At 32.3% G+C, this 16,192-nt stretch overlaps 1 protein-coding gene across 2 annotated transcripts; it reads right to left on the reverse strand.

Moving 5' to 3' along the window:
* Positions 1 to 394: 394 nt before the first annotated feature.
* On the reverse strand, positions 395 to 16,162 carry LOC111705513 (tight junction protein ZO-1; the record flags this gene model as incomplete). Of its 2 annotated transcripts, XM_023478090.1 has the most annotated exon segments (12): positions 395 to 1,550; positions 1,745 to 2,346; positions 3,217 to 3,339; positions 3,738 to 3,878; positions 6,851 to 6,907; positions 8,372 to 8,486; positions 9,569 to 9,601; positions 9,680 to 9,911; positions 10,792 to 10,963; positions 12,753 to 12,811; positions 13,138 to 13,278; positions 16,018 to 16,162. In XM_023478090.1, coding segments are annotated over 12 exon segments (2,361 nt in total), but the record flags the coding sequence as incomplete, so codon positions are not given.
* Between the last annotated feature and the right edge of the window lie 30 nt (positions 16,163 to 16,192).

Consider the following 16,192-nt stretch of genomic DNA (forward strand, 5'->3'; position numbering starts at 1 on the left):
ATTGTTTGTTTACATATCAATATGTACTGCAAATTATTTGGAAGATTAAAAGATTTAAATTATTTCTGTGAAAAAATCAAAGAAAAAGATTTTTTCAAATTTATTTTCGCTTCCTTTGGTGATATAAGAACTGGAAGACAATTGTAAAATTTTGAATTCTAATTAAATATTTGTGTCATATAATAATCTTTAATGTTTTTTTTTTCACAACTTTTAGAGAGATTTATCAGTTCACTTTCTCTTCCATTTATTAAATCGTAAAGATGGTCTTTGTTAGAAATTTAAAACTGAGATTGCTCATTGTTCATTTCTAAATGGGTTGACTGACATAGACCTCAAAATTAACAGCTTTTAGAGGTTTTCAGTTTAATTTAAAAAACCAAGTTTTTTTTTATTTTTCGAGTGCATCTGCATACTGACGGATTGGTAACTATTAACTGTTATGGTAATTTGAAATTCTTAGTCCATGGAACTAGGAACTATGATCTTACTCCATGGAACTAGGAACTATGATCTTACTCCATGGAACTAGGAACTATGATCTTAGAACTTGAAACTAGGAACTATGATCTTAGAACTTGAAACTAGTCACTATGATCTTAAACTTGAAACTAGGAACTATGATCTTAGAACTTGAAACTAGGAACTATGATCCTAGTCCATGGAACTAGGAACTATGATCTTAGTACTTGAAACTATGAACTATGATCTTAGAACTAGAAACTAGAAACTATGATCCTAGTCCATGAAACTAGGCATTATGATCATAGTCCATAGAACTAGGCAATATGATCTTAGTACTTGAAACTAAGAACTATGATCATATTCCATAGAACTCATTCCATAAATATAACTCCATAGAACTAAACAATAATCATCGACCATGGAACTTTGATCTTAGTCGGAATTTATGGCACTCAGATGCACATGAAATAATAGATGTATCTTTTTTAGTTTAGGTTCTAGGATTGATATCCAACCTATATCCAGGTACTGTAATAAACAGAGATTATCTTGGTACTTCTCCGTATCCATGGAAAGGTTGGTATCCTGGTTTCTTATAAAGTTCGAATGCTGACCCTCTATACTCTCTATTGGATAAATCTAAAGTATCACCAGGGGCGCGACGGCGGGGGGATACTCCCCCCTGGCCCCCTTCCTCCCTCTGGGTGGGTAGATTGTAGTAGTATTGCCCCTGGGACCGGGGGGGAGGGGGTCCATTATATCTGTTATAACTAGAATAGTCTCGGTCCAATGAGGACCCTTGACCTGAGTCCACTCCATTGGAGTCCACGTCATCAAAGGGAGGAACACGTGGTGGAGAGGGTTGGTAGTTATCCACTACTCTAGAGGAATGATAATGATAGGAGTTAGGATAATCAGACTCTTGTATATAGTTCCCGTTCATATAGTTAGATTCTTGCAGGCTAGCAGGTTGGGATGGATGGGAGGGGTGGGAGGGGGTGGAGGAGAAAGTTTTAGGTTTAGGAGGTGGTACAGGTTTATATACACTAGATTTGGGAGGAGGCATAGGTTTGTACTCAGAATACCTGAAAGCATACATCTATTAAACTTCAATACTACTAAACCCAATTATTTGACGGTTTCTCAATTACCCCAGGAAACGTTTTTGGCTGGTCGAACTCGAATTTGAAAACTTTTCCAACAAAAAAGTAGATGTCTGAAAAAATTGGCGACTTTTCAAATTGTTTGTTTTGTTAAATGTGTTTTCAAGTATTGTTACCTATATTTATCTTGACTTGATGAAGGCGGTAGGGGCTTCCCCGTTGAGGCATAGCCGTTCATTCCGTTCTGAGGCAGAGTAGTTCCGTTCTGAGTCGGAGTCATCCCGTTCTGCGACGGAGGAATGCCGTTCTGGGGCAACGGGTTTCCGTTAATTGGCGGCGGAATCCCGTTTGTTTGAGCATGTATTCCGTTTTGGTGCGTTGGTGTGCCGTTTTGCTGGGGCGGATAATTTTGACCACCAGGGTTACGAGATATCTGTGAGCTGGCGTAACCGGGATCCGCCGTTCTCTTCCCGTAAGAATCATAACCCTCCGCCGAATGAGCGTTAAATGAGTTTGAATTAGAGTTTGTTGATCCATATCCGGGACTAGGGGACTCTTCCGGCGGACTATGCTGGGCCCTATGGCCGAAAAGTCTTTCAGCTGCCGATTTTTTACTTGGCTTCTTCTGCCGGTCAATTTTCGGCGGAAGGACGGGTCCAGGTTTCGTTTTGTCTCCGGCAACGGAGCCATATTTATCTTGGTTAGATGAGGCCGGAGACTCCTCTAGTTTAAACCCAAACTTGTCTCCACTTTGTGATTCTCTTTTCTCAATAGAGCCCTAAAGCAAAGTATCTTAATATAATTAACATTTTAAATGTACAGGGTTACCCACAAGGGATGAGACTTCAAAGACGACTGTGCGGAATTTACACTGTTTCTTTATATTTATGTTTCCTAGCAACTGTAAACTTGTTTATTCTTTGCTAGATCATTTGATAAGCTATTATAAGACTATATTCAAGACAGAAGACTTGATTCAACCATGGGATCGTCATATATTTTGAGTTTTAATACTAATATTATCTACCTCCTGTTGTTGTTGTTTTTGAGGAATACTAATATTATCTACCTGCTGTTGTTGTTATTGTTGAGGAATACTAATATTATCTACCTGCTGTTGTTGTTGTTGTTTTTGAGGAATACTAATATTATCTACCTGTTGTTGTTGTTGTTGAGGAATACTAATATTATCTACCTGCTGTTGTTGTTGTTGAGGAATACTAATATTATCTACCTGCTATTGTTGTTTTTGTTGAGGAATACTAATATTATCTTCCTGCTGTTGTTGTTGTTGTTGAGGAATACTAATATTATCTACCTGCTGTTGTTCCTGTTGTTGTTGAGGAATACTAATATTATCTACCTGCTGTTGTTGCTGTTGAGGAATACTAATATTATCTACCTGCTGTTGTTGCTGTTGAGGAATACTAATATTATCTACCTGCTGTTGTTGTCTTTGTTGAGGAATACTAATATTATCTAACTGCTCCTGTTTTTGTTGTTGAGGAATACTAATATTATCTACCTGCTGTTGTTGTTGAGGAATACTAATATTATCTACCTGCTGTTGTTGTTGTTGTTGAGGAATACTAATATTATCTACCTGCTGCTGTTGTTGTTGTTGTTGAGGAATACTAATATTATCTACCTGCTGTTGTTGTTGTTGAGGAATACTAAAATCTGGAATATTTACTCCGGATTCACTTTTCATGGTTCCATCCTTCCGGGCTAGGTTTGGGTCAGAGGTGGCTCGGAAGAGGCGCGAAGAGTCCTAAATTTATAAAAAAAAAAAATTGAATATCATGAATCATGATATTTCCCCCTCCCTCCCCCTTCCTTAGTTAATTAGATTAATTTAATGGATTCTATGAAATAATAATTCTACCAGCGCATGAAACATTAATTAACATTTTATTTTAATCTTCAGTATTAAAAATAAGAACAGAAAATTATTTGATTTGGGGGGAAAAGTAAAAAGTAAAAATATCCAAATATTTTTTGAAAAATTGTTCCTTTTCTAATATTTTCGTTTCTCTGCAAAATAAAATTTACATTTTTTTCTGAGGATGGAAACTTTGGATATAGAGCTAACTTTTTAAACATAAATTCCGAAATCGGAGCTTTCTTCTGCTTATATCAAATTCGTCCTTTAAGTCCCCGGACTATTACCTGCAACGTCCCAGTCCTACTCGTCCCTCCTTTCCTCGGACTATCTTCTCCGCAAAACTCTCCGTCTGACTCTGGGTAGGACGAATACGAGAGACGAGAACTCATCGGGAACAGGAAATCGTCCGAAAATGATTCGTCCGGCTGTAAGAGGAATTAAAATATTAGATTTTTTATCTTTATTTATCATATTTTATTGTTACATGCATTTTATAAAAATATTCATTTGGTAAAAACTACTTAAATGTTAAAAGTACAGTCAGAAAGTTATAAGGAGCAGAATAAAATATTTTATATTAGTTATGAGTCCACTAAAAAAATAATGCTATATGCAAAAAAAACTCATTTAAGACATTTTCACAGACTTGAACCGCATTATTTGTTTTTTCGAGTTCTTTAAAATATTGAACAAATTGCATAACTAATGTTTTAAAAAATTAGCAGTGACAGTTCCATTTTGTAAATATTTCTCTGAACAAGTTAGAAATAGAGTGTGCATAACTTTTTAATTCATTAATTTTTCAGATTTTTAATAAACATCTTAAGAAAATATGATAAAAATTAATCAACAATTTAGGTTAATTTATCATAATAAACTTATTAATTAAAAAGATATCATTCTAAAATTACATTATTTACAGAATCACATGCAGTGTTACCATTTACCAATTATATTCTATATTTACAATATCATCATGCATTATTATTTAAGGTATTAAAGGTGCAAGCAACTTACAGTTGAAGAATCGGAATTTAAAAGAGCAGTAGAAGTTGAACTATAAATAAAAAGTCAAAAATAAAAAAATGTTAATCACCCCTAACCACATTGTTCTATCTTGTATTTTTCAACATTTAGTCTGTTAACGTAATTTCTAGTGATCCTCCATTTAATAATTAAAAATAAATAACATGCAGATTTATCCAGCAAAAGAAGGAAATTGTTTCTAAATCCTCATGTTTGCTTAGAAAGAGGTTCAAAGCGTACTGTTGTTATTCTTAAAATGGGGGGTAACTTGAAATTACGAAGTCAGACCCTTTAATGTTAATTTGATCCAATTAGCAACAAAAATCTATAAAATCAAAGATTCTAGATAAAATGGTCGACTTTATCCTCCTGTCGACTGAAATCAAAGATTCTAGATAAAATGTTCGACTTTATCCTACTGTCGACTGTATCTATTCTAGATAAAATGTTCGACTTTATCCTCCTGTCGACTGTATCTATTGGTCCCTGGTGTCTCCTTGTTGTCGATGGATTTGAGGAGCATGTCGTAAATCTCCGGGTCCAACGGAGGAGGGACCGGAGGGCTCTCGGAGTCCGTATCCTCCGAGTCCAGGTAGTCCTACAGGTCCAGGTTTATCCAGTGTTCAGTGGTCCACAAAATATAGTGGAATGCAACGACGACTTTTAATGAAAACACAGTGGGACCCGTAAAACTGTGTGGAATAGGAAGAAGACTCTTCGACTCAAGTTATGTTAATATATTATATATGATAATATTTAGTCCAATAACCATAAAACTGTGCAGTGCACAAAGACCCATTTTACTTTCTAGGTACTGTTTAAACCATTTAAAAGATTGTCTTTCTATTTCACAAGTTGGGGTAAATTTATGAAAAATTTGAATTCTGATTGAAAGCTTTCAGGTTTTTATTAAATTTTCCCACGAAATCATGATGCTTTGTAATATTGTAAGTCAAGTTCTTTTAAAATTTAAGATAATATAATTAATTTTCAATGCAAAAAAAATAGAACAATTTGCACGCAACGAGCTTTAAAAATGTTTCTGATTAAATATGACATATTTTATTGAATTCAAGTATTTTCTATTAAATTGGGTATTATTGTGATTTGTTTTTATATAAAGTTTGGCGGCTTTATGAAAACGAAATCTAGCGTGCTAGGTTTCATTTATCTTAATACTTATATTTATATTTTCACAATTCCTTCTAAAATTCTTACACAATGCAACTGCATTCCCGTCATATTTACAGTTAACATCGTCAAAATAATTGCGGATTACTATCATGCAAACATGCATTTTTATCAACCTATAAGAAAAAATGGCGTCACTTTCTGCCGGATAAACGTGTTTCCTGTGGCGGAGATCCCAACGGTAGCAGGAATACATCAGAACAGAACTCTACCGGCTATACAGTATACCAGATTTATATATTATGTGTACATGCTTAATGTTCAGATTTTCTTTTATCTCATTAAGCGAAACCTTGTGTCTTAAATATCTAACACTACGAAGTAAAGAATCAAAAGAATATATAAAGCTATTGTTCACCTATTTGAAAATACTTTTATAACACCAAATATTTGTTGTCAAATTAGGATTTCAACTAATCCAATTATACGGTTTAAAGATGTCCCTAGGATTAAAATCGTCGAAATTAGTTAAAACTCATTTCCTTACTCTGATTTTCTTATCCCTATATCTTTGCATTTTAATGTTGTAGACCTTAGATATTTCAAACTATGAATCATTTGAGATCAAATAATGATAATTGAAATATCAATGGTTTACACCATCAGGTTGAAAAGATATAGTGATTGTAAAATCATAATTTGTGGCAAAAACTCAGCTCCTTTCTTGAATTTTTAAATATTTTCTGTTCAACTTTAGAAACAATTAATTTTTAATTATTTTATTTAATTATTTAATTATTTAAGATTTAACACATTGTGCATAAAATTAATGAAAAGAGAAATGTAAAGAAAATATGTAAAAATCTACGAAATTAGCCAAAATTACTTATTTAAACAGAAAGAAATGATTATTTTGACTCTGAAAAATTGGCTTGGTTCTTGTGTTCAGAAAGTTGGAATTTTTTTTATTTTCAAAATGGTGAACAGTTCCTTTAAGAATGCGAAACTAAGCTAATATCATGCATAACTAAAATTCCATGCGTTTTAAGCATTCTTTATCCATGCAAGCAAAGCAATCTTGATAAAACCAGAGATAACAACAGATAACACTTTAATCTAGTTTTTATCTCATATAATCTCTGACTAGCATATCTTCAACTAAAAGGAATGTTCACGAAATGTGAAATGATTTTTAGACAATTTTCGTAAACATTCCTTTTAAACTGTATAAATTTTCTACCTTAGCATCAGACATCCAGATTGGGGCAGTTTGTTGTTTCTCAATCAAATCTGTGATCTAAATTAAAAGTTTATAAACAAAAAGTTTTAACAAATTTAATTTTTTCACTTAAAACTTAATTCCCATATAAGTTAAAGGGAGTGACCGGTTATGTAAGGTAGTTGAACTGAGTATGCAGTGTTGTGGAAAACGTCTTTCGGTTCATTTTGAGACATATTAAACTTTTTAAAGATCTGTAAATCCTGAGTTGGAGCTCAAATTCGACGTTCAAAACTCCTACTTTGGGGGTGTATACATTTTCAGAATTAGTTTTTTTTTATTATTGAATAACGACAACGAAAAATAAAGTAAAAATTATACAGTAATCTAATGAGATGGTTGGGAACATATTTCTCAAAAGAAAATTGTCAATAAATAAATGCTAAATCGATTATTTCCTTCTCATTATTTTATTGAATTTCTAATTTTCTTTGAATTTATTCGCAGATTTCATCAAATTCTTAAAATGTCGTTTTTTCAACAATAATTCTAGAAAATCTGCGAAAATCGTTGTGAATAATGAGAAACAGAATAATGAGATAATAGAAACTAATAATTGAACACGATTACTTATTTTCGATGATAAGATTAATTTTTTTTCTCAACATGCTCCTATACATGACGTCTGTAGTTAATTGTAGAACTTATTTACATTTTATGTCTTCGTTATTCAATAATTTAAAAAAAACTAATTCTGAAAACGTATCCATCCCCAAAGTAGGAGTTTGAACATCGAATTTGTGCTCAAACTCAGGATTTACAGATCTTTAAAAAGTTTAATATGTCTCAAATGAATCCGAAAGAAGCTTTCCACAATTCTACATACTCAGTTCAACTATCTTACATAGCCGGTCACTCCCTTTAAAAGCAAAAAAAAGTTTTCTAAGAAAGAGAAATTTTTAAAAATGGTAAATATTTCATTTTTCAAAATTCAAATTTTTTCTTATAAATATTTTTTTTACTTAAAATATTCAAATTTAAATTAAAATCGATACCGTAGGCCTTTCATATTTTAGAAACTAAATCGTGTTAGATCAAAAATCAGGTTACTAAGATATAGGGATATAAAATAAGAGTTTAATTCTAGTTTTGTGTTTAAACTGCAGTACAATACAATATGAGTTATGTACTGACCTTATTGTACCAATTATCCGTGTGTAAGTGTAGTGTACCAGTAAGGCTGTGTACTGACCTTATTGTACCAATTATCCGCGTGTAAGTGTAGTGTACCAGTAAGGCTATGTACTGACCTTATTGTACCAATTATCCGTGTGTAAGTGTAGTGTACCAGTAAGGCTATGTACTGACCTTATTGTACCGATTATCCGCGTGTAAGTGTAGTGTACCAGTAAGGCTATGTACTGACCTTATTGTACCAATTATCCGTGTGTAAGTGTAGTGTACCAGTAAGGCTATGTACTGACCTTATTGTACCAATTATCCGCGTGTAAGTGTAGTGTACCAGTAAGGCTATGTACTGACCTTATTGTACCAATTATCCGCGTGTAAGTGTAGTGTACCAGTAAGGCTATGGCCCCACAGCTTTTCTATTTTCTGACTTTGCTCAAGAAGTTTGCGGCTCGGAAGATGGGCTCTCCTAGATTATGTTATTTCATTTAATCATAGTTTTATTCATTTATTCACTTATAATTTAAGAAATATAGAACAATAACACATTTCTTAAATAATAAATACAGTTCTTGCTTTTTACGTATAATTCATTAATTTGATTATATATTCATTTTATTTATTCATTATTATTATGAATTGTTTATTATCAACTTTCAGTCAAAAAATAAAGAAAATAGAAGTTCTTTAATAAAAATCTTGATTGATTTTTCATTGATTACTGATTAATGTAAATAATAAATTACAGATTAAAATATTAAAAAAACGTTTCTCCGTATAAATATTTGTTTTTAAATACCGTTGCCAATGGTTAATTTAAAGAAATCTTTTGGAAATTATTTTGAAAACGTTTACATTTAATCTTAATGCTAAAGCATTAGGTTTGTTTTCAAAACAATCTCGACAAAGGAATGTGTGTTTGTCGTGTGATGTTATGTTAAAAGTAGTATTTTATGTAAATTAAGCAATGTGAGAATCTTAAAATACCTTAGATTTTGTTTGCATCAAAAAACGACTAGCAAAACACAAATATCAACTGGTTTAATATTTGTTTAAAAAGATGTAGGTATTGTGTTTTAATGAGTTTTAATTCAATGAAGACCCAATACAAATGTGTTTTATTGAAAAGTTTATCATATTATATTTATGATTTTCCATGAATATTGGGTCTTCCACTATGTTTCTTGTGTTTTTCTATATGTTTTTTATATTGATCTGAGAGCCTAAATCAATGAATATATTTATATATATGTATCATTGTATGGATGGGACTTTACTGACGACCTGAAATTCGTTAAATTTGACAATCTGAAAGTTAAAGTTTGGTCTTTAGGGAATCATTAATGTGGGTAAAAAGACAATATACATTCCAACAGTCGTCTTGTGAAGTCTCATCCTTAATGGATAAAACCTTTTATCTTTTAAATCCAAAATCCAATATGAGTTCTCTGATACTGTATTGCCAGACTCCAACCAACCCTACAATAAATCTGCAACCCGAAGCAAAGCGAATTTGTGCCCTTGCCGCGAAGCGACCCGATTATGACTTACCAAGGTCGCCAGTCCAGCATCTGGCCTTGACCTCTACAAATGTAAATAAAAGGTCATGAGGTCAAACAAGTTTCAAAAAAGAAAAATTATGAAATTATTTGTAAATCTTACTTTGGCAACCCAGCGCGGCATTCCTTGATGGTCTGTTTACTGTCTGCACGCGCAAGAAGCACGATTGGATAGAACTGCGCGTAGTTCAGCTTGTCAACAGCGTTCGGCGTGACATCCAGTAGTGCGTGTAGACCTCGCTCCATGATATCCCTGATAGCAGAGAGACGAACTATTCCAGATTTCTTGTTCTCCAACCCTGCTCCAGAACCCAGGCTTGCTGAACTATCTTGCTCTAGGTATAGAATATAGTAGGAGGTGATTCCAGAATACATTGCTCTTTATTATACAGAATACAAAGATATATCTTGATCCATATAAGTAGAGAGGAATATAAAGATACAAAGATACAATACTTTATCTAACTCAGGAATCAGGATACATGATAAATCTTGCTCTTGGTACAATGTATAGGATACAGTAGAAAGGGATACAAAGATACAATGGTACTATAAACTGCCTTAAGTAAAAAAAATACAAAAAATTGCAGACTGAAATATTAATGTTAAACAAATCTTCCAGGTGAAAGATTATTTTATAAAAACCTGATTGACGGAAAATTTTACCATTCAATCCTATTCTAGCTCGAGGCTTTAAATCTATCATTAAACCAGGTTCGATGAATATTACGATTTTTATTTGAACTATTCAAATTGGAAAATTAAATTTGAGTCATAAATATATACTTAACCTAATAATTTGCAACATCATAGCCAGAAATGCCCCCCAAAAAATTAGTAATAATCAAAGAAATAAAAATAAAACCAATTCTTGGATACGAAATTCTAGTATCTATTTTGGTTGCAGTTTCAAGATATAATCGCAATGATTGAAATCTGACGTTGCCTTTGTATTCGTGTTATTCTTGTATACACGATTCTTCCTTATTCGAGTATACAACTATAATACTATACAACTATACAGCTATACAACTATACAACAATACAACTATACAACTATACAACTATACAACTATCCAACTATACAACTATACAACAATACAACAATACAACAACTATACAACTATACAACTATACAACTATACAACTATACAACTATACAACTATACAACTATACAACAATACAACTATACAACTATTCAAGAAAAAACTTACGAGGGGAGGCGAATTTAAGTGGGAAATCTCTTAGAAGACGTTCCCGTGCAATATCGGCCACTGCGCCGAAAATAACGACTGGCCGAGGAAAACCAGGGTGTCGTAAGCTGACCCGTTCATAAGCTGGGAACTTGGACATACTCTCACTCCATACCAGGTCTTCCCAGTGATCCTAGATATATAGATTCAAGATTCAAGATTCAAGATTCAAGATTCAAGATTCAAGATTCAAGATTCAAGATTCAAGATTCAAGATTCAAGATTCAAGATTCAAGATTCCAGGTTCAAAATTCAAGATTCAAGATTCAAGATTCCAGGTTCAAGATTCAAGATTCAAGATTCAAGATTCAAGATTCAAGATTCAAGATTCCAGGTTCAAAATTCAAGATTCAAGATTCAAGATTCCAGGTTCAAAATTCAAGATTCAAGAAATCAGATTATAGATTAAAGATGCATCTTGTATTTCCAAAAATTACAAATTTCAAATAATTAACTTTCTCTCGAAAAATAAACTAATATGCCTGAAAACGACCTGAAAAACATGAAGGTATATGGACGTAAATACCCCGCTGGGTTTTGATGCAAAAACTTGCATTAACACAATATGCATGCATAGACGCATTTTAAGCATTCTAAAATGTTTATGCATATTTGAAGCTGAGTTCTAATTGAAAAAAAGATGTGTTAAAATATTCAATTTTGTGCTTAATGCGTGTCAAATTGCAAATGCATTTATTTGGTCTGAATAAATTCATACAATGAACGTTCATAAAGGTAATTTACGGTCTGCAATAGAACATTTAATTTGTAAAATTTGTGGAAAATTAGAATCAGAATAAAAACTTTAAATATGCGGATTTCTGTCTGAAAATTGATCCTAATCACCCTTGGTTTTGTTAATTTTTTACATTGAAAGCCAGCAATAGGCGTACTTAGGGGGGCTTTGGGGGCTCATTCCCCCCTGGATTAGTATAATCTATGGTTTTCAAGGGGTTTTTAGGCCCCAACGGGTGATGAGCCCCTTCAGGACAAATTCTAAAGCGAGCCTTTTTAAATCCGATATTTCTTTTGATAAAAGGTTTCGAGAGTATTCTTTGAAGAAATAGGAACAGGAATTATTTTTTATAAGGTATTGGGACATTTCTTAGAAACATATTTCGTAATAACATAATCATAGATAGGACATTTCATAGAACAGGATATTTAATAGATAGGACATTTCATAGAACAGGATATTTAATAGATTGGACATTTCACAGAAAAATATATTCATAGATGGGACATTTAATACCCCTCAGGAAAGGTAAACAAATAAAAAAGCCTTAATAATAGGATGAATAAAGGAAGAGTGAAAAATTCTTTTCAAATGAAATGAATGAATGATTGAATGAAAAGATAAGAGAAATAGAGGAAGAAGGCCAAACTGCAAATAAGGAAATTGAGTTTTTGTAAAAAAAGAAACTCTAATTTTCTAATCCCTATATGATTTGTCTTTGTAACCCAAAGTCGTAGACATTTAATAATTCAAAATATTAATTCTATTACATTAAATAATCTAAGTTTTTCATCCTCATGTTGAAAAGATGTAGGAAAAAATTAAGTTTGATCAAAGGCTCAATTTTTCGACGAACAAATTTATACATGACTGTATCAACTTTCTTTATTTAATGACTATTCATTGAAATATAAAAAGAATAAATGAATGAATGATGGGATGAAAAATTGGAAAGGAAGGATGGATGAATGAATAAATGAATGAATACTAATTATGTTTGAACCTTCAGGAACTAATTTAAAATAGAAAGATGTGCAGACTGTAGACTGTAGACTGCACAGAATTAAGTAGATAGGCAAGAATTTACGGGGGGGAGTAAGACAGAAATCATTTTGGAGACAAAAGTGTGTAAAAAAATGTTTAACTATTAAATGATTAAATTTTTAGAAAAGAACAAAAGATTTACCTTTCCCAGGGATTTGCTTCTTCTATGGTTCTGGGTTCGTTTTCTCTTGAAGAATGATCCTGAATAAATTGTTGATAAATATCATTTGAGTGCTAAGATTGGCTTATTTATATCAAAAAATAAGTTAGGGGGTTTAATATGCAGTGGTAAGTGATTATATAAATACAATGAAGACAACTTTCGATTTTAATTTTAATTTTTATCAAACTGTTAAACAGATTGGATACACAGAAATATAGAGGTCAAGAGAAACTGACGATTAAAAATGCTTCCCTTTGATTAATTGAAAACTTTCTTATTTATTTTTATTATTATTCATTGAATTGATATAATCGTTTTTGGATTATAAATATAGCAGATTCTAACCTAAGAAACTGTTCCTTACCTTTATTTTGTTCTGAGACGGATTGTTCTTTCTTTGCCGCGTTAAATTGTTTGGTTGCAATCTCCTCTGCCCTAGATTTGTTCGGTATAACACCTTTCTGAACCTGCTCAGCTGCACGGCCAAGACCAGACAGGAACGGATCTAAAAACCGGTTTATTTTTGTGAGATCCAGAAAAAAATGATATTCTTGACGTTGTTTTTTCTTTTAATTATAAAAGGTAACTTTCAAATTTGTAACTAGCAACTGAAATATTTGTAAAAAAGTGGTGTGAAGGTCTGTAACAACCAATGAAAATTACAAAATCATTATCGACATTTTTTATGTAAATAAGAAATCTGTATTTTTGCTTCGGACGAACAAAACTTTTTGAAAATCCGCCGATGGAAACATAATAATCAGAGAAATCATAAGTTGTTACAGTGGGACCCATAAAATTGTGGAATGGGACAGTTAACACTGCAAAATTGCTGTGTTTTTGTTATGTTCATTGAATGTTATTATAATAGTAATTTTAGTCTAAAGGTCTTCTTCCTTTTCCACTGCTTTTTATGATGAAAGAAAAAAAAATACTGCCAGTTGTTAAGGTAGCAACAAAAGCTAAAATATTTAGAAGAAAGGCAATTAACGTAGATATAATATATATATATTTATATATACATATATATATATAAATAAACATATGTATATAAATATATATATATATAAAGCTTAATATATATATTTGCTGCCATTTTCTTGATTGATGTGTGGGAGGGAATGTATGAAGTAAATTGGAGGAAGGGAGGGGATGGGAGGGGAGGGGGGTGAATGGAAGATGGGAGGGTAGGGGAGGCGGGGTGAAAGGAAGAGGGGAGGGGGAAAAAGATTTCACTATTTCGCCACACATCTCATCCCTCCCATGTATAGTATTGGCTGGTGGTATAGTTATTAATTATATTTTTTGATTGGTTTCAACATTGAGTTTGCCAAAACGATATTTCTTACTGAAACCCATAATTTATAATAATTATTGTTCTAGGTATCACTGGGGGCTGATCTAGTCCATACATGGAGTCAGAAGGGGCATTTTTACACTGTAAGATCTATAAATGGTATAAGAAGGGGCATTTTCACACTGTAAAATCTATACATATTGTAAGGAGGGGGATTTTTAAACCTATACATAGTGTGTTAGGAGGTGGGATTTTACACTGTAAAATCTATACATGGTATAAGGAGGGGGATTTTTACACTGAAAAATATATACATGGTGTAAGGAGGGGGATTTTTACACTGTAAGATCTATAAATGGTGTAAGGACGGGGATTTGTACACTGTATAATCACTACATATTGTAAGGAAGGGGAGTTTTACTCTGTAAAATCAATGCATGGTATAAGGAGGCAGATTTTTACACTGTAAAATATGGACATGGTGTAAGGAGGGGGGATTTTACGATGTAAAATCTATACATTTTGTAAGGAGGGGGATTTTTACCATGTATAATCCTTACATTATGTAAGAAGGGGGGATTTTACACTAAATAATCTTTATATTGTGTTAGGAGTTAGGGGGGGGGGGGTTGTTTACGCTGATTAATCTTTTCGATAATAGGAGGTTTTTTTTAAATTAGTCTATCAAATAACAGATAAAGGTATTGGGACATTTCTTAGAAACATATTTCGTAATAACATAATCATAGATAGGACATTTCATAGAACAGGATATTTAATAGATAGGACATTTCATAGAACAGGATATTTAATAGATTGGACATTTCACAGAAAAATATATTCATAGATGGGACATTTAATACCCCTCAGGAAAGGTAAACAAATAAAAAAGCCTTAATAATAGGATGAATAAAGGAAGAGTGAAAAATTCTTTTCAAATGAAATGAATGAATGATTGAATGAAAAGATAAGAGAAATAGAGGAAGAAGGCCAAACTGCAAATAAGGAAATTGAGTTTTTGTAAAAAAAGAAACTCTAATTTTCTAATCCCTATATGATTTGTCTTTGTAACCCAAAGTCGTAGACATTTAATAATTCAAAATATTAATTCTATTACATTAAATAATCTAAGTTTTTCATCCTCATGTTGAAAAGATGTAGGAAAAAATTAAGTTTGATCAAAGGCTCAATTTTTCGACGAACAAATTTATACATGACTGTATCAACTTTCTTTATTTAATGACTATTCATTGAAATATAAAAAGAATAAATGAATGAATGATGGGATGAAANATCTGAATCCCTCCAGTGGAATGTAAATCACCCTGCGTAAAGTTTTGAATTGTAAAAAGCAGTTTTTCAAACCCCTCCAGTGAAAAAGAATTCCCTCCGGTGGTCTCCAGTGGAGTCAAAATCTTACTACGAACTTCCGTGACTCCTTATAAATACTAAGTTTTCTTCGTAAATCAAAATTTGGCATATTTTCCTATTTTTATTGGTGGATTTCTCAAAACTTAAAAAAATCTAAATTCTTCAGACAATTTGGGCCTGAATATTTCGACCGTTTTAACATTTAATGGATACAAACAACCCAAGAAAGAACCAACAGACTTTTACTGGCCAAGATATAGACGAATGAACCAAATTTAGTGAAATTTCTTAGTATGTTTGTGTAAACCGCATGTGTAATAATGTAACCATAGAAACCGCAAAATCTAAATCAATTATTTACTGATTAGGATCTTATCAACTTAATTATTAACATATAAATATAATCTACAGGGTTACCTCCAAATAGTAAGATAAGATAAGATAAGTAATTTTCATTTTATATATTTATATCAATCAAAAAATTTCTCCAATTAACACAATAACTTCCAACTCCAATATGTACCGCAATAAACAATCATGCCGGCAATGAAGTGATCACTAATAAAACAAGCTTACCCATCCTGAAAGCCTGCCAGGCCCCAACTACTCCGTTATGTAGAGTATCCACGACATGGAACACGTCGCACTTCTTAAAGGTCATCTCACCCTTGTCCGGCTGCTCGTAGTTGAAGTGCGCCTTGATGTAGAAGGAATCTCCTCTCTGTATATACACAGTCAGTATGATGATGAT

Source organism: Eurytemora carolleeae, unplaced genomic scaffold (genome assembly GCF_000591075.1).
Source record: "Eurytemora carolleeae unplaced genomic scaffold, Eaff_2.0 scaffold671, whole genome shotgun sequence".
Taxonomy (NCBI): domain Eukaryota; kingdom Metazoa; phylum Arthropoda; class Copepoda; order Calanoida; family Temoridae; genus Eurytemora; species Eurytemora carolleeae.